This window comes from Mobula birostris, chromosome 3 (assembly GCF_030028105.1).
Source record: "Mobula birostris isolate sMobBir1 chromosome 3, sMobBir1.hap1, whole genome shotgun sequence".
Classification (NCBI taxonomy): Eukaryota; Metazoa; Chordata; class Chondrichthyes; order Myliobatiformes; family Myliobatidae; genus Mobula; species Mobula birostris.
The window spans coordinates 195572386-195600343 of NC_092372.1; the positions used below are offsets into that span (position 1 = coordinate 195572386).

The 27958-nt window shown below is 42.8% G+C and overlaps 1 protein-coding gene across 1 annotated transcript in view; it reads left to right on the forward strand.

The window, feature by feature from the left end:
- The first annotated feature begins 958 nt into the window (after positions 1-958).
- Positions 959-27958, forward strand: part of LOC140194779 (integrin beta-1-like) — a 79456-nt gene continuing 52456 nt past the window's right edge. Inside the window, exons 1-3 of the mRNA XM_072252058.1 lie at positions 959-1005; positions 19023-19086; positions 23248-23317. Coding sequence (XP_072108159.1) covers positions 19063-19086; positions 23248-23317 — 94 coding nt within the window. The 5' untranslated portion in view covers positions 959-1005; positions 19023-19062. The remainder of the gene's footprint in view (positions 1006-19022; positions 19087-23247; positions 23318-27958) is intronic.

Genomic DNA, 27958 nt, shown 5'->3' on the forward strand with positions numbered 1-27958 from the left:
GAACCAAATTTGAATGAGTACCGGGGCCTGGTTGGGGGGGAGGTATCTGGAGTTTGAATGGGCATTCTAGAGTGATTATTGTTGTTTTATCACCCTCCCAGGAAGGCAGTGGTGCATAGGGCAGTGTACTGGAGAATAAGACAATGAAAATAATAGTGAAATAACTAGCTTTGTTAAAATAAAGAATAAAATAAATGTTTAAGTACAGTACCCAAGGTTAGGCATTGGGTCCCATATTTTATAAAAGAATTGATCATTATTGTCAAAGGTTACAGGGAGAAGGCACGAAAATGGGATTGAGAAGGATAATGAATCAGCCATGATGGAATGATGGAGCAGACACAATGGGTCAAATGTCCTAATTCTGCTCTTATGTCTTATGTTCTTATTTAAAATGTAGTGTTGCTATTTTGATATGGCGATATTACCTGTAGTTGCAAAACATTTGCTATCTAAATGCATTTGTTCACTTGACTTAAACAAATACATGTAAAAATAGGTTCAGTTTAGCCAAGAATGAGTGGCAATCACCGGTGTTGGCTGGCAATTCCCAGTACTAGAATGTCACTGTTTTCTGAGAGCGAGGGTTAGGGTACTGCTATTTTTCAGAGGGAAGGTAGGATTTCTTCCAGATGTAGATCTGGTTTGTTCTCTGAGAAAGCAATATGAGATAATCTAGTCCGTTGAGGACATAGATTTAAATATTCCTGGCAGTTAGCGCACATTGAACAGTTTCATGTAACGATTTTACTGTCAATGTCCACACACTGTACAAAGATTCCAAAGTTACACATACAAGAGGTGGAGTTGGGATTGGGGTTACTTTATCATTCATTAACTAAATAAACAGAGATTGAACTGAACCAAAGCCGTAGAGTGACAGTGTGTGTGCTTGTGTCTGCGTATGTTCATGTGAATCCAGGTCCACAGAGAAGCTAGAGTTCCACTAAAAATTGACAACCAGTCACAACACAGCCAAACACGGTACAGGTGGCTACACTGACGGTAAGGTGGGGAGTATATCACTTCTTTGATTGCCTTTGCTATGTATTCTGTTGCACCTCTTCTGACTTCTATAATAGCAATTGAATCTAGAAATACTCCTATAGCAACCATTTGCTTTGCTGTTCATTTGGTTTCAACATGGAGGATTTGAGCTTTTTACATCTGTCATTACTGGTCAATCCAGCCAGCTGACACTGAATCCAAAAATTGTTATTTTTCTAATTGAATCTGGCTGAAGGTGACAGAGATGTGTGCTGAAGAGCAGCAATTGGTTTGTATTTAAATATCTCCAAAATCTTGTCCTTTCCACCTTCTTCAGCTTTAAGTCTCATTCCATGATATGCCCTCTTTGAATCTGGTATATTTTCTTACTTTGGTTGCTGTGCCTTCAGCTAACCAAAGTAAAGGTGCAGCAATGATTTATCTGTTTACTTCAATCTCTGTGAGACTCTCATAAAAACCCAACCTCTTTGCATCAATAACTTTCACCTAATGCTTTGCTGGCATCCATTTATTTTTATACTTCTATGCCTCAGGATAGTTTTCTACATTTGAAGTATTGTGTACAGGCAAATTATCGATGATGTAATCTACATGATTGTAGTCAATGGCTTTCAAACTGTTCTTCCGAAGAACATTCTGCAAATGGAAGCCATGCCTGCTAATGACAGTTGTTCTACTTGTCCAACGCCTGTCTCAGAATGTCAATTTTGGAAACTAGAAACAATTTTCAATATTTCAACCCAGGTATAGAAAGCATTGGATGTAGAGTGGAGTGCCTCCATTAAGTCTTTCACCTCATGCTGGATTACCACGAAGATAGAGTGGTGGAGGAGTGTTGTTTTCTGACTGGGGGGTCCGTGACCAGAGGCAGTCTGCAAGGATTGGTGCTGGGACCTCTGTTGTCTGTAATATATGAAAATGATTTGGATGAAAGTGAGGGTGGGCCAATTAATATATTTGCAGATTACAGAGCAATTTGTGGGGTTGAAGACAGTGAGAAAGGTTGTCAAAGGACTCGGTAGGAAATCTATCAGTTGAGAATTTGGGTAGAGAAATAGTAGATAGAGCGTAATTTGTGTATGAGTGCCATGCTGCATTTTGGGAGGTCAAATGCAAGAAGGAAAGCAGGACCTTCAGGATCATTGATGTATGGAGGGATCTTGAGGTTTAAGTCCATACCTCCCTGTAAGTGGCAACACAAAGAAAAGTTGATAATGTGTGAAGGGAAAATTGTAATGTGAAGCTCTGAATGAACTGGTTCCATATTGTGAATTCCTTTGATTTTAATGTACTTTAAGAAGACCCAAATATCACCTCATAGAATAACCATCAACGGCTGATAATTGAGATCATACCAACATCAACCGCATTTCGAAAGTAAGTGGGTAAATTGAATTGAATTGAATTGAATTGACTTTATTTCTTACATCCTTCACATACATGAAGAGTAAAACTCTTTGTTACGTCTCCATCTAAATGTGCAATGTGCGATCATAGTAATTTATAATAATTTATAATAAGTAGAACAGTCAATGTAATATAGAGTACACGCAAGTCAGCCCGAGTTCATCAGTCTGATGGCCTGTTGGAAGAAGCTGCACCAGAGCCTGCTAGTCCTGGCTTTTATGCTGCAGTACTGCTTCACGAATGAAATAGGTTCAGCTGGAATAGATTGTGGTTGGGATGGCTTGGGTCCCCAACGATCCTACGGGCCCCTTTTACACACCTGTCCTTGTAAATGTCCTGAATCGTGGGGAGTTCACAACTACAGATACGCTTCTCTGCAGAGTCCTGCGATTAAGGGAGGTACAGTTCCCAAACCAGACAGTTGTGCAGCCAGTCAGGATGCTCTCAATTGTGCCCCTGTAGAAAGTTCTTAGCATTTGAGGGCCCATACCAAACTTCCTCAACCATCTGACGTGAAAGAGGCGCTGTTGTACGGGAGAGGTTGTTTTCTTGACACCACTGTGTTAGAGAGATGACTTTTTCCCTGTAGGCCACCTCATTGTTGTTTGAGATGAGGCCAATCAATGTAGTGTCATTGGCAAATTTAATTAGCAGATTGGAGCTCTGGGTGGAGATACAGTCATGGGTATACAGGGAGTAAATGAGGGGACTTAGTACGCAGCCCTGAGGGGCTCCTGTGTTGAGAGTCAGAGGGTTGGAGGTGAGGGAGCCCACTTTTACTACCTTCTGGCGATCTGACAGGAAGTCCAGGATCCAGCTGCACAACACAGGGTCAAGGCTGAGGTCTCTGAGCTTCTTGTCGAGCCTAGATGGAACTATAGTGTTGAATGCTGAACTGTTGTCCAAGAACAGCATTCTCCAATAAGAATCCTTCTTCTCTAGATGTGTAAGGATGGAGGAAGGATGCGTATGGCGTCATCTGCTGATTGGTTGTGTCGGTAGGTGAATTGTAGGGGGTCCAGTTTGGGTGGTAGCAAGCTGCAGATGTAATCCTTGACCAGCCTCTCAAAGCATTTGCTTATTATTGAGGTGAGTGCGACAGGACACCAGTCGTTCAGGCAAGTTAGCTTGGTCTTTTTTGGTACAGGGTCAATGGTGAATAATTTGAAGCAGGAGGGCACTCTACACTGGGAGAGGGAGAGATTAAAAATGTTGGTCAACACACCTGCCAGTTGTGCTGCGCACATCCTGGGTACTCGCCCTGGGATGCCGTCTGGTCCTGCAGACTTGTGACTGTCCACTTGTTGGAAACATCTGCATACCTCAGCCTCAGAGATGACCAGGTTGCAGGTTGTAGTGGTGGCTTTCCTCAAAGGCTCAGAGTTAGTGACATCAAACCGAGCATAAAATTGATTGAGCTCATCTGGGAGAGAGGCTGCAATGTTGGTGGCACCACAATGTTTGGCTTTGAAGTTTGTGATGGTGTGTAGCCCTCTCCACAAGTCACGTGTGCTATTCGTTGTGAATCTTGACTCAATCTTCTTCCTATGTTGTTGTTTCGCAGCCTTGATAACAAGTAATACACTAATCAAAATGAAGTTCTTTATATTTGCCTATCTCATTGTAACAGTTTCAAGAAGCGTCTTCTGGTATGTATTAAATAGACTGTGGTCTGGTGAATATGACATTGTACATATCCTTATTCCTATGCATTCATTCTATATGGATAATTGGAAGTTAGAATTCAGGAAGAAAATAAAGAACATAAAGATGATATATTGTAACTCTATCAAATACCTACAAAACTCTTTATGAAACACTTCCAGTATATGGACTGCTGTAGTTCAAGGTGAATGTCAAATTTCAAAGCAGAAAGGATAAATGAACAATGAATGCCGACCTTGCCAATGAAGCCCACATTTGAAAAATGAATAGAAAGTGAGAAATTATTCCATCAGGATAAGTTATTAATAATTTGAATGTATAACACCTTGATACCTTTGACTTTTGCTTGCTGCATTCTAGCTACCACTTGAAGACAGAGGCATCAAAATGTATGTGGTCTGACACGAATAATTACAAATCATCTCCATAATAATTAATAGCTACTATTTATTATGAGTATTGAAGACAGACTGACATCATCCAAGTTCTAACGTAAGAATATAAAAAAAAATTGGAGCAAGATCCTTTGAACCTACTTTACCATTCATTGAAATCATGGATAGTCTTCTATATTGCTGCCATTTTCACGCTTCCCCTCTACCACAGATGATGGAGCCCTTCACCATAACTCTAATTCCTGTGCCTTTGCTCTCACCATCTTGACTCCCGGCAGAGCAAGAACTGTATTCTCTTGGTCCTCACCTTTTGCTACACCAGCCTCAATTGATCAATCTTCCCAATTTCTGCCAATTTCAACAAGATTCCATCACTGGGTACATTAGGGAGTATTCTGAAGTTAGGTGAATATGGCAGGTATTAATTCAAACAAGAGTAAGTCTTAAATTCTTAATGTAAATTGTAAATTACAAATAGTAAATTGAAGTTAAAAGTGCAGGTTGGCCCACAGACTAAGTATGGCTTACAAAATGGTGACCACAAGACCTTTGAATATGCATCAGCCAAACATTAAGACAATAGAGTTATGTTAAGTGGTTTGCATCAATCCAGGCAGCTATAGATTTAGGTAATTTCCACCAATGTAAACAAGTTCAAGGAAGCTTGCAGATCAGACTGAATATATTAATTAGTATATCAAAAAGCTGATCTATTGTGTACTCAAAGAGTGAGCTCACACAAACACCAATCTTGGGGTCTAGCTCTCTGTCTTCAGAAGGGTTTAGAACATCTGTATCAATTAGTTTGTTCCTACAAGTTTGAAAATTCAGAAATGCCTCCCACTATAGATATGTAATTCAAAGGAAGTATTGTCAACCCAAATATTGAAGTAAACCATGTGTTACATACCCCGTAACTGGGTTGCCAAACCAGCAGAAATGGACCACTTAGTTGGAGTCTGGAATACTGGAACTAAAAAAGTTTTATTAAAGAAATAGGTAACACAGTACTCTAATAGTAAGGATATAAATGCAACAGGTTAGCAATGGTAAAACACACATGTACACAGAACTAGGATAATAGGAATCAATCAAGCTCTATCGCAGTCTAGGGGTAAAATGATCAGTCTCAAGTGACGCAGAGTTCAGTTCAGCTTAGTATAGTTCGCAGTAATCGCTGTTGTGCCATGGAGGGGGGAGGGAGGGAGGGAGGGAGGGAGGGAGGGAGGGAGGGAGGGGAGAGAGAGAGAGAGAGAGAGAGAGAGAGAGAGAGAGAGAGAGAGAGAGAGAGAGAGAGAGAGAGAGAGAGAGAGAGAATGATGATATTCAAATCAGATTCAAACAGACCTTTGATATTCCTTGCAGTTAGCTTTTGGGTGAGCCCTTTGTAATGTCTTCTGAGGTCACCGACTGTGACCCCTCCTTTCCGGATATGATCATTCTTCTGCGGTGAACCCGGCACCCGGGCAAGGGCGGACACACACACCAGGTTCCCGCCGATCGTACCCTTTTCACCCTGTGTGTCTATGGACAGGTCCCGCGACCAGACCTCCAAAACTCCCAACAACTTGTGGGGGGGGGCCACCGCACTTCCAGGGTCTCGTTATCTCGTGGTGTCGTGGTGTCGTGCCTTAGCGAACCTGTCTCTTTTATCCCCCTGCTGGGGTATCGCCTGTCCATCAAATGTCAAACAGTTCAGGTTCAAAGCAACCGGTCTGACAATACTCAGAACTGTGTCTCTTTTCGTTAATCTCTCTCGTCTCTCATTAACATTTGGAATGTTTCTCTCTTTGTCTCTCTTATCAGCATCAATCTTCTGATAACTTGATCTTTTGTCACACGTCATTGTAACTATTGCAATTGTATTGAATCACCTACTGTTACCTTAAATCTTAAGGGTATAAAATACATAGAGGGTCACAGAAGAATGTCTGCTTGTTTAGATGAATAAAGACTTCTATATCACCAGTTTCAGTGTCTCTCCAGCAACTTAGATTGTAGTTACAACATAATACATCTTTCCCTTCCTTCTCTTTCAGTATTTTGAAGGAACCCTTCCCTTTGTGAATCCTTGGTCCACTCTTCCATCTAACAACCCATTCTCCTTCCTGCAGGACTTCCCAAGACATCAGCAGCAGGCATATCACCTATTTTACCTCTTCCCTTCCCACTATCCAAGGACCCAAATGTTTCTTCCTGGTGTAACAGTTATTCACTTGTGCTGTTTCCGATTTAGTGTACAACTTTTGAGGTTCATAATGTGGTGTCCTCTCAATTGGAGGAACCAAACCCAGATTGTGGAGCAAGGGTGATTATGAGCTTCCCTTTGCCTTCATTTTGATTTTTCATCTCTATTCCACTCTGACCAATCTCTATGTAAGCCATACACTGTCATAACAGAGCCAATGTATATTTGAGGAACAGCACTTCATAAGAACATAAGAAATAGGAGCAGGAGTAGGCCATCCGGCCCATCGAGCCTGCCCCACCATTCAATAAGATCATGGCTGATCTGTCCGTAAACTCAGCTCCATCTACGTGCCTTTTCCCCATAACCCTTACTTCCCCTACTATGTAAAAATCTACCCTACTGAATCTTAAATATATTTAGTGAAGAAGCCTCAACTGCTTCCCTGGGCAGAGAATTCCACAGATTCACCACTCTCTGGGAAAAACAGTTTCTCCTCATCTCCATCCTAAATCTTCTCCCCTGAATCTTGAGGCAATGTCCCCTAGTTCTTGTCTCACCTACCAATGGAAACAACTTTCCTACTTCTATCTTATCTATTCCTTTCAAAGTTTTGTATGTTTCTATAAGACCCCCTCTCATTCTTCTGAATTCCAGAGAGTCTTGTCCCAGGTGAATCAATCTCCCCTCATAGGTTAACCCCTTCATCTCTGGAATCAACCTGGTGAACCTCCCACTGCCTCCAAAGGCAGCATATCCTTGCTCAAGTATGGAGACCAGAACTGCACACAGTTATTCCAGGTGCGGCCTCACCTGTACCCTGTATAGTTGCAGCATGACATTCCTGCTCTTGAATTCAATCCCTCTAGCAATGCAAGCCAACATTCCGTTTGCCTTTTTAATAACCTGTTGTACCTGCAGGCCAACTTTTTGCGATTCATGAACAAGCACTCCCAAGCCCCTCTGCACAACAGCATGCTGCAATCTTTCACCGTTGAAATAATAATCTGCTCTTCTATTTTTTTCTTCCAAAGTGGATGATCGCGCATTTACCAACATTGTATTCCATCTGCCAGATCTTAGCCCACTCACTTAATCTACCCCTATTCCTCTGCAGACTCTCCACATCCTCTGTACAATTTGCTTTTCCACTCAGTTTAGTGCCATCAGCAAATTTTGCTACGCTACACTCAGTCCCCTCTTCCAAACCATCAGTGTAAATAGTAAACAGCTGCAGGCCCTGCACTGTCCCCTGCGGCACCCCACTCACCACTGACTGCCAACTGGAGAAACAACCATTCATACCAACTCCCTGCCTTCTATTGGTTAACCAATCCACTATCCATGCGAATACACTTCCTCCAACTCCATGCATCTGTATCTTATTTATAAGTCTCTTGTTCGGCACCTTATCGAACGCGACATCCACCTGTTTCCCTCTATCCACTGCACTCATTATGTCCTCAAAGAACTTCATCTTTCTTTTTGACACGTTGCAGACTTCTGGACTCAATTTGCATTCTGTAATTTTAAGCATCTTGTTTTCTCTGATTGTGTCAGATTTGGCCATTTTTGCTGCATCATTCACCTGTGATAATGAATCAGTTTATCTTTCAATGCATGTAATGAAGTAATATTGAAGCTCTGTAAAACTGATTAGACCGTACCTGGAATTTTGTGTTCAGTTCTGTTTGCCTCATTAAAGGAAGGATGTGAAAGCTTTGGTGGCAGTGTGGGGTACTATCGGGCAGCCCTACGATTGGATATCTAATATAACATGCATGTGGCTTTGTCAAAGACCGTCCCACAGATTAAAGTTCTTGTTCAAACTAAGCAACAGCAGCCTTCGCACAAATACATCTTTAAGAAAATAAAATTAAATTTTATCTTGCCTATCTTTTAAATGTATAGTCTAGCTTTTTAATGAGTTATAAAGAAGCACATTTATTACTATATCAGAAGTTTGTTTCTAAAAAATATTTTGATAATAGTTTTCAAAACAATTGTCTTATTTTGTAATCAAATTATTTTATTTTATGTATTTAAATATATTATTCAGAGATGGGTCCATAGGCTTCACCGGACTACCAAAGGTGTCCATGGCATAAAAAGCAGGTTAAGAACCCCTGGGCTGGATTGATCTTGGAGTAGGTTAAAAAGTTGATCAACATTGTGGGCCAGGGGCCTGTATTGTGTGTATGGCTCTTTGTTCTATGTTCTAGAGCAATTAGATGGTATCTTACAGCTTATGTCATTCTCTTTCCGATCAGCCATCCTCATGGAAGTTCTGAGACTCTTCTGCTCATACTCTGGTCATACAGTATGTGTTGGAATGTCTTGATACACTGCCAGCTATGGCAAATAGCTTCCATGCTTTTAGCATGTGTTATTCAAGTCTGACTGTTTGGACCGACAGATGATCTTGCACTCTATTGCTCGTCTCCTCCTTCATGCACTATGCTCACTCTGCATGAAGTTAAGAACCCATTATGGCACAGTCCACAGATCCTGCAAACATCTTGACCATTTTGGTGAATACTTAAATGCAAGAAACTCAATGACTTCCTGACCAACCTCTTTCAATGGGATGGACATTGACCCAACAAAGTGGGTGGTTGCCCAAATTCATGATCCATCATCATGGGCATACATACCCAAGCATAAATGTCACAAAAGTTAGCTTTTTGCAGTAGCACTACGGTACATGAATAACAAAAAATAGACATAAATTAACATAAGTTATGCATAACTGACATGAGAATAGGGATTGCCTACCGGAGTCTCTGTGGGGGGGTGGAAGTTAGGAACAGGAAGGGGTCAATAACTCTAGTGGGTGTTTTTTATAGACCACTTAATTGGAAAAGAGACATCAAGGAGCAGATAGGGAGACAGATTCTGGAAAGGTGTAACAATAACAGGGTTGTCGTGGTGGGTGATTTTAATTTCCCAAATATCGATCGGCATCCCCCTAGAGCGAGGGGTTCAGATGGGGTGGAGTTTGTTAGGTGTGTTCAAGAAGGTTTCTTGGCACAATATGTAGATAAGCCTACAAGAGGAGAGGCTGTACTTGATCTGGTATTGAGAAATGAACCTGATCAGGTGCCAGGTCTCTCAGTGGGAGAGTATTTTGGAGATAGTGATCACAATTCTATCTCCTTTACCATAGTATTGGAGAGAGATAGGAACAGACAAGTTAGGAAAGCGTTTAATTGGAGTAAGGGGAAATATGAAGCTATCAGGCAGGAACTTGGAAGCATAAATTGGGAACAGATGTTCTCAGGGAAATGTACGGAAGAAATGTGGCAAGTGTTCAGGGGATATTTGCGTGGAGTTCTGCATATGTACGTTCCAATGAGACAGGGAAAGGATGGCAGGGTACAGGAACCGTGGTGTACAAAGGCTATTGTAAATCTAGTCAAGGGGAAAAGAAGAGCTTACGAAAGGTTCAAAAAGCGAGGTAATGATAGAGATCTAGAAGATTATAAGGCTAGCAAGAAGGAGCTTAAGAAAGAAATTAGGAGAGCCAGACAGGGCCATGAGAAGGCCTTGGTGGACAGGATTAAGGAAGACCCCAAGGCATTCTACAGGTATGTGAAGAGCAAGAGGATAAGACATGAGAGCATAGGACCAATCAAGTGTGACAGTGGAAAAGTGTGTACGGAACTGGAGGAGATAGCAGAGGTACTTAATGAGTACTTTGCTTCAGTATTCACTACAGAAAGGGATCTTGGCGATTGTAGGGATGACTTACAGTGGACTGAAAAGCTTGAACATGTAGATATTAAGAAAGAGGATGTGCTGGAGCTTTTGGAAAGCATCAAGTTGGATAAGTCACTGGGACCGGAAGAGATGTACCCCAAGCTACTGTGGGAGGCGAGGGAGGAGATTGCTGAGCCTCTGGCGATGATCTTTGCATCATCAACGGGGACGGGAGAGGTTCTGGAGGATTGGAGGGTTGTGGATGTTGTTCCATTATTCAAGAAAGAGAGTAGAGATAGCTCAGGAAATTATAGACCATTGAGTCTTACTTCAGTGGTCGGAAGTTGATGGAGAAGATCCTGAGAGGCAGGATTTATGAACATTTGGAGAGGCATAGTATGATTAGGAATAGTCAGCATGGCTTTATGAAAGGCAGGTTGTGCCTTACGAGCCTGACTGAATTTTTGGAGGATGTGACTAAACACATTGACGAAGGTAGAGCAGCAGATGTAGTGTATATGGCTTTCAGCAAGGCATTTGATAAGGTACCCCATGCAAGGCTTATTGAGAAAGTAAGGAGGCATGGGATCCAAGGGGACATTGCTTTGTGGATCCAGAACTGGCTTGCCCACAGAAGGCAAAGTGTGGTTGTAGACGGGTCATATTCTGCATGGAGGTTAGTGACTAGTGGTATGCCTCAGGGATCTGTTCTGGGACCTCTACTCTTCGTGATTTTTATAAATGACCTGGTTGAGGAAGTGGAGGGATGGGTCAGTAAATTTGTTGATGACACAAAGGTTGGAGTTGCTGTGGATAGTGTGGAGGGCTGTCAGAGGTTACAGTGGGACATTGATAGGATGCAAAACTGGGCTGAGAAGTGGCAGATGGAGGTCAACCCAGATAAGTATGAGGTGGTTCATTTTGGTAGGTCAAATATGATGTCAGAATATAGTATTAAAGGAAGGACTCTTCGCAGTGTGGAAGATCAGAGGGATCTTGGGGTCTGAGTCCATAGGTCACTCAAAGCAGCTGCGCAGGTTAACTCTGTGGTTAAGAATGCATATGGTGCATTGGCCTTCATCAATCGTGGGATTGAGTTTAGGAGCCGAGAGGTAATGTTGCAGCTATTTAGGACCCTGGTCAGACCCCACTTGGAGTACTGTGCTCAATTCTGGTCGCCTCACTACAGGAAGGATGTGGAAACCATAGAAAGAGTGCAGAGGAGATTTACAAGGATGTTGCCTGGATTGGGGAGCATGCCTTATGGGAATAGGTTGAGTGAACTTGGCCGAATTTCCTTGCAGCGACGGAGGTTAAGAGGTGACCTGATAGAGGTATATAAGGTGATGAGAGACATTGATTGTGTGGATAGTCAGAGGCTTTTTCCCAGGTCTGAAATGGCTAGTATGAGAGGGCACAGTTTTAAGGTACTTGGAAGTAGGTACAGAGGATAAGTTTTTTACGCAGAGAGTGGTGAGTGCGTGGAATGGGCTGCCGGCAATGGTGGTGGAGGTGGATATGATAGGGTCTTTTAAGAGACTCCTGGACAGGTATATGGAGCTCAGAAAAATAGAGGGCTATAGGTAACCCTAGGTAATTTCTAAGGTAAGGAGATGTTTAGCACAGCTTTGTGGGCTGAAGGGCCTGTATTGTGCTGTAGGTTTTCTATGTTTCCACAATAAACAAAAGTGAATTTTACGCCATTAGTGAAACTTGTGGGAAATATAGTCTGAGGTAGAATTAGGATGCTTTAGGGCAATTCAAGAACCTAATGGGAGCAGGGAAGAAACTGTTGTTGAATGTTGAAGTGTTGATCTTCAGGCTCCTGTACCTTCTACCTGATGCCAGTAATAAGAAGAGGTTATGGACCTGATGGTGGGGGTCATTATTGGTTGATGTCACTTATGTGAGACATTGCTCAGGTATGCCCTTGGTGGAAATGACAGATCAATCTATATCAGCTGATTCAGTTCAAATCAATATTGTTTACTATCATTTCCAGTATACAAGTGTAAAGGAAAATGAAATAATTGTTAGTCTGGATTTGTGGCAGCACACAAAACCACAATAAGAACATAATAATAGAAACACAATAAATATATACACATGATATAACATATATAGGTAAATAGATTGATTTGTGTCCATAAGATGATGGTAGGCACAGGAGCCTCTATACATAAGGACAGGAAATGATAAAGTAGTGGTGGAATGGGACCGTGGAGGGGTGGGTTAGTTGATGGAGGTGTTGATCAGCCTTACTGCACGGGGAAAGTACCTGTCTGAGTCTGGTGGTCTGGTGGATGCTTCGTAGCGTCCTCCCTAATGGGAGTAGGACAAACATTATTAAGCAGGGTGGGTGGGATCCTTCATGATGTTATTGGCACTTTTCCAGCTAGTTTCTGTACACATGTCCTTGATGGTGGGTAGGTTGATGCTGGCTGATGCATTGGGCAGGTTTTGACTGCCTGTGCACTAGCAAAGCAATAACTGGAGTGATCACTTGTACCATCAGATTACTTTAAAATACTACACAATAGCATGCTCACTGACATTTCCTACTATACCTGAAAGCTGAGTTGTGAGGGAGCTGTTGACATCGAGACAAAAGTTAACTGAACGGGGTACCAGTGAGTTATACAGTTCAACAAGCAGTCTGCTGGAATTATCGATGATTTGGGTTAAAAGCCAGCATCAGGACTGTCAGAGTTCAGATGCAGGGCTTCGGCCCAAAACATCAACAATTCCTTTCCTCCCACAGCTGCTGCTTGACCCGCTGAGTTCCTCCTTCAGCAGATCGCTGGTTGGTCCATAATGCAACATCTGGCGGTCTCCAGTGTCTCCAATGGAGTTCCCCATACAGGAAGGAAATAACAAATTCCAAACAAGGTCACAGACATTTAAGGGATTCTGCAAATGCTGCAAATCTGAGCAAATCTCACAAATGCTGGAGGAACTCAGCAGGATAGGCAGCATCAGTGGAGGGAAATGAACACGTTTTGGGTCGAGACACTTAATGGTACTGTGTTAGATAATATAAAATATAAAAAAAACACAGATGTTGGAAGGCAGCATTTACTGGCTATGATACTGCTGCTCAGTGAGCAGTCTAGGTCTAATCTGTATCATCTGCTATCATAATTATATGTGTTTATCATGAGAAGTTTGGATTTTTTGCTAATTGCAGTCTTTTGTAGCAGGAACAACTACTCTGATAAATAAGCATCATACTGGATGTCAGCTACAGAGAATTCAGAGAGTATTTAATTAACAAAAGAATCTGTTCATTATTCCCAAAAACTCATCAGAACCAGAGTAAATGAATCTCACATCAGTACTGTCAGATGTTAAATCAGACTTTTTACATCAACGTGGAAATTGCAGGACTGCAAGGCACAGGCTGGGTAACATTTAGTGATGGTCTAACTCTTGTCTCCGTACCATTTACAAGATACAGATCAATCATGGGATGAAACATTCATCATTTAGTGGGCTGGAGTTACGGATAAGAAGCTCTGTGTTAGCCAGGAAGGGGTTTTTTATATTAGTGCACTTGTCACTAAATGCATTATGAAGTCAGAGAAAGTAGCAGGAAGGTAATTCCACTGACAAAGCCCCAAGCAATCTGTCCCTCTGTGACTGATGTACCTTGACTGCAGCACTTGCAATTATTTTCTGAGGCTACTCCATCGCCATTTCTCAGACCCAAGCTCTGTATCAGTAGGAAGGACAGGGACAACAGGTCTGAGTGGAACCCACTATCTGCTGCCCTTTAAGGCTCACACCATTCCATTATAGTTCCCTCTTTTCTGCCAGAGCTACACCATCGCAGTAGGTAGATATCGAGAATGGTGGCTTGAATGTGGTTGTGAATACTTCAGCCTTGTCCCTAGCACTCGTGTGCTGGGGTCCCCCGATGCTGAGTAATGGATGCTTTTGCATCCTCCGCCCATCAGCAATTTTGTTCAAGTTTCCTGCCTAGTCTGTTCCATCTCAGTTTCAGTATTGTAGTTACAGTACAACTGGATGTCTTGCTTGGCCATTTTAGAGTTAAACACGACAAAGGATAGCACATGTAAAATATATTAGTGGATCAGGCAGGCTTTAGTGGTTATCATCATTAATAATGCCTTAGTTTTCATTAAATGTTTCCAGATTATCAATTGAATTTAAGCTCCATAGTGGCCATTGTGAGATTGAAATCAAGTCTCAGATATCGGTAGTTTAGGTTTCTTGGCTCAATAGGCAAATATCTTCATTGCTTCATTGCAACCATAGGTTACCTGTAGCTAACAAGTCTGTTCCCGTTGCAAAAGCAAACTGCATCTGTGGAAGGAAATGGACTGTCGACAGAAATGGAGTCTCCAATCTGCTTCTGTTGCTGGGAGAGGCCAGTTTATCAAAGACAGAGATTGAGAGAAAACATCAACAGGAAATGACTAACATTCTTTCTGAAAATCTGTTGAAACTCAACTGTAACAATAACAAGCTGTGTCATTCTGTATCACATGCTCAATGCATTTTTTCTATATATTGCATACTGCATTCACCTAATGAACATGTACACTGCCCTCCAGCAGGTTTGCCTGTAATATCAATGTTGTTGCAAGCTGAAGGGGATTGTACAGAATGACCCTTGAACAGGTCGTATAGTTCTGACCTTATATGGAAATAATTTCACTGTTTGGTGATAGAGTGTTATGCATTTTCTGTGCCAGGAAAGCTTTTTGTGCGCTGTACTCTCTCTCCTTCAGCAAACTGCTGCCATACTGAGACATATTTTGTTCATTTGTTTGGTTCTGTTTCTTACTCAGTATTTTGAAATGACTTTTAGTCAGCAGGCAGCAATTGTTAATCATATTTTAATCCAATTTTTTAAAGTTTTGAAAGCACGCCATGGCATGCTATGTTCATTCTTACTCAGTAAATCACAGTTGGGATTGTTCTACCAATTGCATAATACCTTTATATCCTGTGGACCTTGTAACTCCAGAAATGACAACAACTATAATCCCCATCTCACTTTAGTGGGCTTTACAGAGTAGAAATTACTGCTTGAAATGTTCAAAATGGTCATTTGCTCCAGCTGCTGCTTTTCTTTTTAAATAACATGTTATTTTCTAAAGCCTTTCTTTAATGATTTCATATTGAGTAATTTATCAATGGAGAATTAATTAGTGTCATTGAGACATGCAATATGGAAACAGGCCTTACAGTCCGCCAGGCCTGCACTGTCTGTCAAGTACCCATTTGTACTAATCTTAAATGAATCCCCATCAACTGCCCTCAGATTCTACCACTCACTCACACTCTAAGGGAAATTTACATTGGACGTTAACTGATGAAGGGAAACCAGATCACCCTAAGGAAATATGAACAGTCACTGCAAGAATAGGTGAACTCCACACAGACTGTACCAGAGGCAGACATCCCACCTCTCCTGGAAGTTCCGGGAGTCTCCCGCATATTAATAGCGGCTCCCTGATGCCCGCAAATTATATACAATATCACGGAAATCAATTTTTGAGAGCGAGTGAGTGAGAGAGAGAGAGAGAGAGAGCGCGTGAGAGAGAGCGCGAGTGCAAGAGAGAGAGAGAGCGCGACCACGAGAGAGAGAGCATGACCATGAGAGAGAGAGCGCACGCGAGAGAGAGAGAGCAAGGGAGAGCACGAGAGAGCGCGCAAGAGAGAGAGAGCGAGCAAGAGAGAGTAAGCGCGAGAGAGAGCAAGAGAGAGAGAGCGACCACAAGAGAGAGATCGAGTGTGAGAGAGAGAGAGCGCGAGAGAGAGCAAGAGAGAGAGAGAGAGCGACCACGAGAGAGAGCGAGAGAGAGCGCAAGAGAGAGAGAGAGAGAGAGAGATCGAGAGAACGCCATGGGAGAGTGTTCCAAAAACAGAAAATATAAAACGCACGTCACCCCAGACTACACTAAAGTGTACGCCTGCCTAATAGGGGTGAAAAATAATGACAGTGTTGCTCGCTGCACTGTTTGCAACAGTGACTTTTCTATTGCCCATGGTGGGTTAAGACTGTAAAAGACATGTTGAGGTGATTTTAACAGGTGTCATTCATTTATTAGCATGGCTAACGTTATTTAAACTAGCTGGCCAGCTGCTCAGGAGCTACTCTATTGCAGACATCCCACCTCTCCCGGAAATTGATGGTGCTACCTCCCTGAAATGAGTTTTTGCAGGGTGGGATGTCTGCAGAGGTCAGGGGTGAACTTGGGTGATGGGAGCTGTGAGGCAGCAGTTCTGCTAGCTGCACCACTCTGCTGCACAAGTGCTTCAGTGCTGGAATAACGCCCTGTTTCAGGTGGCTCAGCTGGGATCAGGCTGGGAGGTGGTGAGGGGGGGAAATAAAGTCAACAACTGCTTTTATTGACCACATTTTATTCCCTCCCTCTTTCCTGGGTGCAAGCAGCATGTTTCATTTCCAGCTTCAGGCTCCCTCTCACATCACATGATGTCCTGCCCTGGACATGCTTTATTAATGATGGCCTTCTACCACCCTGGACATGCCCGGTTCTCATTACAATCACCAGATTGATTCCTGAGATGGCAGGACTTTCATATGATGAAAGACTGGATCGACTAGGCTTATATTGGCTGGAATTTAGAAGATTGAGGGGGGATCTTATTGAAACGTGTAAAATCCTCAAGGGATTGGACAGGCTCGATGCAGGAAGATTGTTCCCGATGTTGGGGAAGTCCAGAACGAGGGGTCACAGTTTAAGGATAAAGGGGAAGCCTTTTAAGACCGAGATTAGGAAAAACTTCTTCACACAGAGAGTGGTGAATCTGTGGAATTCTTTGTCACAGGAAACAGTTGTGGCTATATTTAAGAGGGAGCTAGATATGGTCCTTGTGGCTAAAGGGATCAGGGGGTATGGAGGGAAGGCTGGTACAGGGTTCTGAGTTGGATGATCAGCCATGATCATACTGAATGGCGGTGCAGGCTCGAAGGGCCGAATAGCCTACTCCTGCACCTATTTTCTATGTTTCTATTACAATCACCAGGGAGTGGGTACAGCAGCCTGAAGACCTATACTCAATAGTTTAGGAACTGTTTCTTCTCCTTTACATTAGGTTTCTGAACCCATGGACATTGCCTTATTATTCCTTTATTTTCATTGCAACTTGTAGTAATATTTATGTATTGCACTGTACCGCTACCAGAAAACAACAAATTTCACATTATAATAAGCTTGATTGTGATTCTTTTATCATTGCTGGGTCAAAATCTCACAGTTAGCAGCAGCGATACATAGGCTGTAGCAGTTGATTATAAAGGTTTGCAGCAAGCTTCCCCTACCAAGCCTTCCTTTATTGCGCAGCCTGAGAAGGAATTTCTAAAAATATCACCCTTTGGGTTTTGTTTGTGCGAGAGTTTTACTCTAAAAATGCTGGCAGGATTTATGTTTCTGGGAGCAGTACAATCTGATTGTCTCTTTATCGGAAAACCCATCATCCAGCCAGGGAAGGTTGGATTGTGACCACTGATTACTTTGAAAACATTTTCAGACATTCTGCCCAATCTCTGTTTTGGCTGAGGAAATGCCATTCACTTCAGGCCAGGATTAAACTAGGTTCCTTCCTGATCTTTATGGGTCAGTCCATCAGACTGCCACTCACCAGTGCTGTGAAATCGTTCATAGGGAAACCCTGCAGCCCTCACTGCAACTTTAGTCTGTACCCAGTTCAAAGGACGGCTCAGCCCTGCTCTGCACCTCAGGAGAAATACTTGGTTTCTTTCCACTTAGTCATGACTTTTGTCTGGAGAATGAGATTTCAATTGGATGCTGATTCCCGCAGTTGTGTACATTCTCCGCTCTTCAGACTTACTGAATTGCACTCCCATACTCAATTTTGCTGTCCACCCTTCCTGTTTATGGCTTATTACATTCTGAGTGTGGTTTATTTGATCTTTCCTAATTTTAGAGACACATTCTCAGAAATTTCTGTTCACCATGCTCCAATCTCATTGGCAGACATTATACCTGCAGGAGAGTTGCATATAGAATAGAACTTTGACACCGGCAGGTTGACCAAACATACATAAATAAACTCAATGAGCTGGAAAGACAATCTCTTGTCAAATATGGACTGTGCCATGCTGTTCATGTATTCTTTAACGCAGTACGGCGATCTATGAGGTAACTTCCTTAAAGTTAGTTCTAATCACATACCTGGAGCTTGAGACAAAATTTCCTTCTTTTACCAACAGAAACAAAATATTATGCATGATTTTTGAGGAAATTATACTAAAATGTGGGTGTCGGTACAGTTCAAATTATTTCAGGCAACATTAACCTGCCTTTACACAATAGGTGCCTTAATTTTTATTTTGAAAAATCTTCAAATCTTGTTAAGTTATATAGTGACCTCATCATGATTCAAATTGGCATGTATTGAAGTCCTGTGGAAGTGATATCTGGTTAGGTCGGAAGTTCAGCTACCAAATATGCTTTTCTTTAGTCTGATAGACAACACTTAAATTAGATACTTAAATGTTTTATTTTTAATTTCAAAATGTTTGTATCTGGTGTAGTAGGATTCTGAAACCATGATATCTATAATGTTATTAATATAGCTGTTTGTTGAAATGACTGATAGAGCTGCCAAGATCAGAATGTGTCTCTTATATTTCTTTGGACAAGGTGCTTCCTCCTTTATCTAGACAAGAACCATCATAAGACAATGCAAACTGAATTCCAAATTAAGGTAATGTAAAAATTGTTGAAAACTCTTAATTTTTACTTATAAATTAGTTTTGGAAAATAAATGGATGTAACAAACCTTTAAAGATAAAATATTAGCAGGTGCACTTCATAAAGATTCCCAGTAGTTTTGGGCTTGAAGTGTTTGATAAGGGAAATTTATAAACATCTTTAATGCTTTTAGAATGCACTGGCCTTCATCAACCATGGGATTGAGATTAAGAGCCGAGAAGTAATGTTACAGTTTTATAGGACCCCGGTCAGATCCCACTTGGAGTTCTGTACTCAGTTCTGGTCACCTCACTACAGGAAGGATGTGGAAACTATAGAAAGGGTGCAGAGGAGATTTACAAGGATGTTGCCTGGATTGGGGAGCATGCCTTACAAGAATAGATTGAGTGAACTTGGCCTTTTCTCCTTGGAGCGACGGACGATGAGAGGTGACCTGATAGAGGTGTATAAGATGATGAGGGGCATTGATCGTGTGGATAGTCAGAGGCTTTTTGCCAGGGCTAAAATGGCTAACATGAGAGGGCATAGTTTTAAAGTGCTTGGAGTAGGTACAGAGGAGATGTCAGGGACAAGCTTTTTAATGCAGAGCGTGGTGAGCGTGTGGAATGGGCTGCTGGCAACGGTGGTGGAGGTGGATACAATAGGGTCTTTTAAGAGACTCCTGGATAGGCATATGGAGCTTAGAAAAATAGAGGACTATGGGTAACCCTAGGTCATTTCTAAAATAAGTACATTTTCACCATGGCATCGGGGCCGAAGGGCCTGTATTGTGCTGTAGGTTTTCTTTGTTTCTAACGCAACAAAGAGCTCTAGAGTTAATAAGCTCATTATAAATATGCAGGAGAAGCATCAGTTAAATTGTGTTCTAGGACACTCTCATAGACAGCAGTGTTAAAAATATACTCAGAGGCAATAAAAAATGCACTAACATTATGATGAAGTGTGCTTACTCGTTTCTAACGGGTTGAGGGGATGAACTTCAAGATAGATCAGCTTTTTAGGGATATTGACAGCAGGATAATAATCTGATTAGTTGGTAGTATTGACTCCTTCGGTCTTCTTTGAAATATTACCACAGGTTCCTTTATATGTCCTCAAGAGGTTCAACATCTCAACCAAATGCAAAGAATGGAACTTGGGTCATGTGACAAACCTGTTGTAATCAGTATTGAACATTCACAAATATATATATATAAACAGCAGAGCCAAAATAAACTGTAACAAGGAGTGGATGCCAGGCCTAGGTTTGAACCTGGATTGTTCTGGTGAAGTTCTGTATCTCTAACCAATGGACTACCAAGAGAGACTTACATTAGGTGGACCAAGTTGCAGAGGAGACTAGAGACGAGGATAGAATTGAAAAAAGATCTTTTCTTGTGAATTAGTTAGTGGAGAACACAGGCCAGGACTTGGAAATCACTGCATACAGGATACGTAAGCTCAAGTTGGAGTAAAGACAAAGAAAATAAATAGAGAAATAAATAATTGAAATAGAGGGAAAAATATTGCACCCGGCCACTGATAACTAAAATGAGATACAAGTGGAAATAATCAAGGGAGCATGAACATTGGAGCTTGGAGGGCTCTGGCACCCCCTAGTGATCAGATCGAAGCATGACAGGAATCCCTCCAACAGCCAGCACCTAATGGCCCAGGACAATTGGGTGGCAACAGTGGAAGCCTCTGATCAGGTCTGTGTCAAGGACGTCACAGGAGGGAACTCACAACCTTTCCTCTGGTCATAACCCTCCCAATCCATCAAGTACTGGAGCCGGCCACAGATCACACGGGAGTCTAGAGGCTGATGGATGGTGTATGCCGACTGACTGTTGATAATGCAAGGTGCTGGGGGGCAGTCTTGGGACTGGCACCAGTATACTGCACAGAAGGGGCCTCAGAAACGAGACATGGAAGGTGCAGATGATACGCATGGCATGTGGCAACCGCAGACGGTAAGTTACTGGGTTGATCTGATGGAGACCCCTGAACTCTCTGATGTAGCATGGTGCCATTTTCTGAGACTCAACCTGGACAGCAAGGTCTTTGGTGAAGATCCAGACTCTTTGACCAGGATGGAACAAAGGCCCCAGCCACCTTCAACAGTTGGCATGCCGCTGTTGTTGTGGAGAGAACTCTGCAGGGCTGACAAGCTTTCTTCCACTTTTGCAGGCAACGACGGGCCAGCTGTTCAGCAGGTGGGACTCTCACCTCAGACTCCTGTCTGAGAATCAAAGGATGGGGATAACCTAAATGACACTCAAAGGGAGACATTCCCATAGAAAAGCAGTGCAGAGTGTTATGAGCAAACTCTGCCAGGTGGTTGGGTTGCCTGACACAAGGCACCTCAGGGTCTTCTCCAGGTGCTGGTTGGTTCTCTCCATTTTCCCATTGGACTGGGGGTGAAATCCCAATGGGAGACTGACCATGGGCTGACAGGGAGGTAAATTGAGGGCCTTGATCAGAAACAATGTCCCAGAGGAAGCTGTACACTCTAAACACAGGTTGCAGCATAAGGCTGGCCCTCTCCCAAGCTGAGTGAAGCTTGGATAGGGGCACAAAAGGGCAGGCCTTGGAGAATGTGGAACTCAATCTTCTCCAGTTTGATGGATAGTTAGTTCTGGAGTAAACAATGAAGGACCCGTTGAACATGTTGGATGTGTTCATGTTGGATCTTGGAGAAGATGAGTTTATCATCCAAGTACACAAAGGCAAAATGATGTAGCATCTTTTGGAGAACATCATTGATAAAGGCCCAGAAGTCCGTAGGAGCTTTGACTAAACCGAATGGTATCAGGAGATACACGCAGTGGCGGTTGGGTGTGTCAAAGGTGTTCGTCCTTTCATCACTCTCCTGAAAGTAGACCAGCTTGTATGCATTTTGGGGGTCCAGTTTGATAGAATGGTTGTCCCTTGCAGCAACACAAAATCTGTGGGCATTAGTGGCAAGCGGTATCAGTACTTCACTGTGATGTTATTGAGACCTCGATATCCGATACTGTACATGGTTGGAGTCCACCATCCTTTCTCGCCACAAAGCAGGAGCCTGCTCTAGCAGAGGATGTGGAGGGGTGGATGAACCGGATGCCAAGTCATCATGGATGTGCTTCTCAATGGACACCCTTTCTGGAGCCGATAGGGAGTAGAATCTTCTTCGGGGTGGACAGAATCCAGGCAACTATTCAATGGCACAGTAGCAGGTTCAATGAGGTGGGAGTGTTGTGTCCCTTTTTGACTAAAAACCTCTAGCAAGTCTGCGTACTTGGGTGGAACTCAGGGCAGCTTGGGACAGGTAGGAGGCAGCCCGGTAGAGGTGGGTAGGCAGGCAGCCTGGTAGTGAGAAGACAATCCATGGAGTGCACTGGTGGACCAGTCAATTAGTGGGTAGTGGATGGCTTACCAGAGGCAAGGAAAATGGCTGGGTGATCAAACACCCTCTTGTCTCCCTGGTGAAGAGGGATACATCTGTACAACTTGCAGAGTTCTTTCACCGGAGTGCCATAGCCCAGATGAAAGGTTTGCCAGAGAGAAGAGAAATAACATAGGCCGCTTTGTAGTAGTTGGAGGGGAACGTGGTGGGTTACAGCTCGAAAGCCAGAGAACACTGGGTTAGAAACCTGCTGCGTGTTTCAAGGTTGCCATGAAATTGCTCAGGTACCAGCAGGTTTGGAGCACCATCATGAGAACAAGTGGGTGATGCCTCTGTGTTGCCTGGAGACTTGGGAGATAGGATGGCAGCAGGGGTTTCCTGGCTCAGCCAGATGATGGCAATGAGCAGTTAGTATCTGTGAACTCCTGGATGCTCAGACTCTGCTGGGTCCATGAATAGCTCAGGCTTGTTGTAATGAGGCGTGGTAGCCAGGGTGTGTTTGAATTGGGGTTGTTGTGGTGACATTCCATATCTTTAGCCAGTGACTACCAGGAGAGACCTAGACCAGCTGGGCCCAAGTGCAGAGACGAGGATGGAATTGAGAAAAGAATCTCCTCTTGTGGATTGGTGAGTAGAGAACACAGGCTAGGACTCAGGAATCACTGCACACAGGGTAGGTAAGCTCAAGACCGAGCAAAGACAAACAAAACAGAGAATAGAGAAAAAAAACAAGTGTTAATGCATAAATGCAACATAGCAATTTACATTGTGGTTTCTTTTTATCAGATGGATTTGAAGCTTTACATAAGTACAATGCTGATTTGTTTCTGGATGTGGCAAGATCTTGCTTATTCAGGTAAAACTTTATTATTTCCTGACTATCTTGTACACAATTAGAAGTGTTGCCAGTTTCCAACCTTGCTTGTAAATTAGAAGCTCATGCGTTTAGATCTCAGCGCAGGATCTGAGCTGATAATCCAGTTTGATACATCATTGCAGAGTATTTGAGGTGTTTCTATTGTTAAGGATGTTTCTTTTCAGATCAGCTGTAAACTAAGTAGGAATTTGAACATCATTTAAACAAGCAAAGCAGAGTTCTCTTGACATCCTGACCAATTATTTCTCAAACAGTGTCAAATGACATGGGATTTGGAAGTTGTTTTACTTCCCCATGGATCAACAGTAACTACAACTTGAAGCAATTATTTGGTTGCCAAGTGCTTTGGGATCATGTAAGGATGTGATGAAATATTTTCAAATACATGTTCAAATGCACGTCAAGAGTTATCTCATTCTCCAAATTCTGCTTTCCTGATGGTTCAAATGATCAGAGACCTCATACCTATATAAAACCTGCTTGTCTATATTAATTCCATTTCCTCTATGCCTTGCTCATTCAAGTACCTGTTCAGGTGCCTTTTAAACATTGTTACTATTCTTGTCTCCATCATATCGTTTGACAGCTTATTATAGATACAAAATAATCTGCAGATGCTGGGATCAAAGCAAAACTCACAACACGCTGGAGGAACTCAGCAGGTCGGGCAGCATCAGTGGAAATGATGAGTCGAGGTTTCGAGCTGGAACCCTTTGTCAGGACTGAAGAGAGAAAGGGCAGAGGCCCTATAAGGAAGGTCGGGGAGGGGTGGAAGGAGAAGGCTGGTAGGTTCAGTTGAAAAGCCAGTAATTTGAAAGACAAAGGGGTGGGGGAAGGGAAGCAGGGAGGTGATAGGCAGGAAAACAATGGGTAGTAGAAGGGTGGTTCCGCCTCCTTCTACTACCCATTGTTTTCCTACCTATCACCTCCCTACTTCCCCTCCCCCACCCCTTTGTCTTTCAGATTACTGGTTTTTCAACTGAACCTACCAGCCTTCTCCTTCCACCCCTCCCCCACCTTCTTTATAGGGCCTCTGCCCCTTCCCTCTTCAGTCCTGACAAAGGGTTCCAGCCCGAAATGTCAACTCATCGTTTCCACTGATGCTGCCCGACCTGCTGAGTTCCTCCAGCATATTGTGAGCTTATTATAGTTACCGGCTACAATTTGTGAGAAAACTTTACCCCTTGGATCCCCTTTAAACCTTCTCCCTCCCAACTTAAATCAATGCTTTAAATCTCCAGCCTTGTATCCCTTTTGCCAATCAACTTCCCAGCTCTTAGCTTCATCCCCTCCCCCTCCTGTCTTCTCCTATCATTTTGGGTCTCCCCCTCCCCCTCCCACTTTCAAATCTCTTACTATCTCTTTTTTCCGTTAGTCCTGACGAAGGGTCTTGACCCGAAACGTCGACTGTACCTCTTCCTATAGATGCTGCCTGGCATGGTGCGTTCCACCAGCATTTTGTGTGTGTTGCTTAAGTCAATGCTCTCTAATTTTTGACACCCCTGCCATTTTAATGAAATTCTGTCTATCTTCTTTATCTGTGCCTCTCATAATTTTATCTACCTCTGTTATGTCACCTTCCAGCCTTCTTTGTTCTTCGGAAAACAGACCCAGTCTCTCCTTGTAGCTTAAACTCTCCAATCAAAGCAACATCCTTGTGAATCTTTTCAGCAGCCACTCTAGCTTGATCACATCCTTTCTACAGAGTGGTGAAGAGAACTCCTTGGGATACTCCATGTTCAAACTAGCCAATGTTTTGTGTAAATGTAACATGACATCCTAATGCCTATACTCACTACCTCAACAAATGAAAGGAAATACGTCATTTGCTGTCTACCTTATGGCCTCTTTCAGGAATTCTTTAATTGTATCCCAGGATCTCCTAGTTCAGCAACACTCCCTGGGGCCTTGATATTCACTGTGTATATCCTGTCTTGGTATAACTTTGTCACTTTGAACTTGTCTAAATTAAATTCCATCTGCTGTTTCCTTTTCCATTTTTACAATTGATCTATATCCTGCTGTAACCTTTGGTGTTATCTTCAGATTTACTAATCACGTCACATACATTCTCATCCAAATCATTAGTATACATTCAAACAACAGAGGACCAGCACAGACCTCCAATCCTAAAGACAACTCTCCACTACCACTCTCATCCTCCTACTAAGTGATCTAACCTTCTGGACAAGTTTACCATGTAGGACCTTGTCAAAGATCTTGCTAAGGTCTATGTAGATAATTTTACCACTCTGCTCTCATCAATTCTCTTGGTCGCCTCAAAAAAGCTCAATCAAATTTGTGAGATGCGACTTCCCATGCACATAACTATGCTGATTGTTGCTAAGCAGTGCTTGTTTTTCCAACAGCAAATCCTGTTCCTCAGATTCCCTGCCAATAATTCCCACCACTGAAGTAAAGCTCACCAACTTGTGGTTCTCTGGCTTCAGATCAAATGAACTTTAATTATCATTCGACTATAATAGATACAGCAAATGAAACAGCGTACCTCTGGGGCCAAAGTGCAAAACAAACAAAATAACGAGCAAAGAAGCATATCGACATGAAATAAAACATATATATCTCCCGTAATTGATGGCACAGTCTCCAGCCTGTCATTCCACCACTCAAATACGGGAGGCAGCACTAATGGGAGAGGCCAGCCACCCACTCCCCCGCCACTGCTTGTGGATGCCACGCTGCACCGCCTCTGGCATTCCTCATTTGGTCCGCAGCAGTAGGCAAACATGCGGCTGGAGGCCTTGTCCTTGCTACAACCGAGGCTACACAGCTTCTATGTTGTCTGTCTTCCACAGACAAAAGAAAGTTCAAAGTAAAATTTATTATCAGAGTACATATACGTCACCACGTACAATCCTGCGATTCTTTTTTCTGCTGGCATACTTAGCAAATCTATAGAACAGTAACTGCAAACAGGATCAATGGACAACAAACTGCAAATGCAAATATAAATAAATAGCAATAAATAATGAGTATGAAGTAACAAGATAAAGAATCCTTAAAGTGAGACCATCGGTTGTGGGAACACCAGAAGTAGAAAGAGTGTAATTATCCCCTTTTGTTCAAGAGCCTGGCTGAGGGTTAGCAATTGCTCTTGAATCTGGTGGTGTGAGTCCTGAGGCACTTGTACCTTCTACCTGATGGCAGCAGCGAGAAAACTATGGCCTAGGTAGTGAGGAGCTTTGATGATGGATGTTGCTTTTCTGTGGCAAGGTTTCATATAGATGTGTTCAATGGTGGGAGTGTTTTACCCATGATGTCCTAGGTCGAATCCAATACCTTTTGTAGGATTTTCTGCTCAAAGGCTTTAGTGTTCCCATATCAGGCCGTAATGCAGCCAGTCAACACCCATCTATAGAAGGATGCCACGGTTTTTAATGACGTGCTGAACCTCTGTAGACTCCTGAGGAAGTAGAGGTGCTTTCGTCCTTTCTTTGCAATCATATTTATATGATGGGTCCAGGACAGGTCCTTTGAGATAGTGACACCCAGGAATTTAAAGTTACTGACCCTCTCCACCTCTGATCCTCCGATGATTACTGGCTCATGGACCTCTGGTTTCTCTCTCCTGAAGTCCATAATCTGTTCCTAGGTCTTACTGACATTGAGTGAGAGGTTGTTGTTTTGACACCACTCAATCAAATTCTCAATCTCCCTCCTGGGTGCTGATTCATCACCACCTTTGATACCGCCCACAATGGTGGTGTCATCAGCAAACTTATATATGGTAACACACACAAAAACGGTGGAGGAACTCAACAGGCCAGGCAGCATCTATGGAAAAGAGTACAGTTGACATTTCGGGCTGAGGCCCTTCAGCAGGACTGGAGAAAAAAAGATGAGGAGTCAGAGTTAGAAAGTGGAGGGAGGGGGAGGAAGAAACACAAGGTGGTAGATGAAGCTGGGAGGGGGAGTGGTGAAGTAAAGAGCTGGGAAGTTGATTGGTGAAAGAGATACAGGGGGAATCTGATAGGAGAGGACAGAAGGCCATGGAATAAAGAAAAGGAAGAGGAGCACCAGAGGGAATGTGGTGTTCCTGTGCTGATGGAGATTATGGGGAAGATGTTTTTGCCAATCTGAACTGACTGGGGTCTTAAAATGAGGAAATCCGGGATCCATTTGCACAAGGGGGTATTGAGGCCTAGCCGTTGGAGTTTACTTATTAGTTTTGAGGGAATGAGGTTGTATAAGGCATTGGTGAGGCCGAATCTGGAGTATTGTGTTCAGTTTTGGTCACCAAATTACAGGAAGGATATAAATAAGGTTGAAAGAGTGCAGAGAAGGTTTACAAGGATGTTGCCAGGACTTGAGAAACTCAGTTACAGAGAAAGGTTGAATAGGTTAGGACTTTATTCCCTGGAGCGTAGAAGAATGAGGGGAGATTTGATAGAGGTATATAAAATTATGATGGGTATAGATAGAGTGAATGCAAGCAGGCTTTTTCCACTGAGGCAAGGGGAGAAAAAAACCAGAGGACATGGGTTAAGGGTGAAGGGGGAAAAGTTTAAAGGGAACATTAGGGGGGGCTTCTTCACACAGAGAGTGGTGGGAGTATGGAATGAGCTGCCAGACGAGGTGGTAAATGCGGGTTCTTTTTTA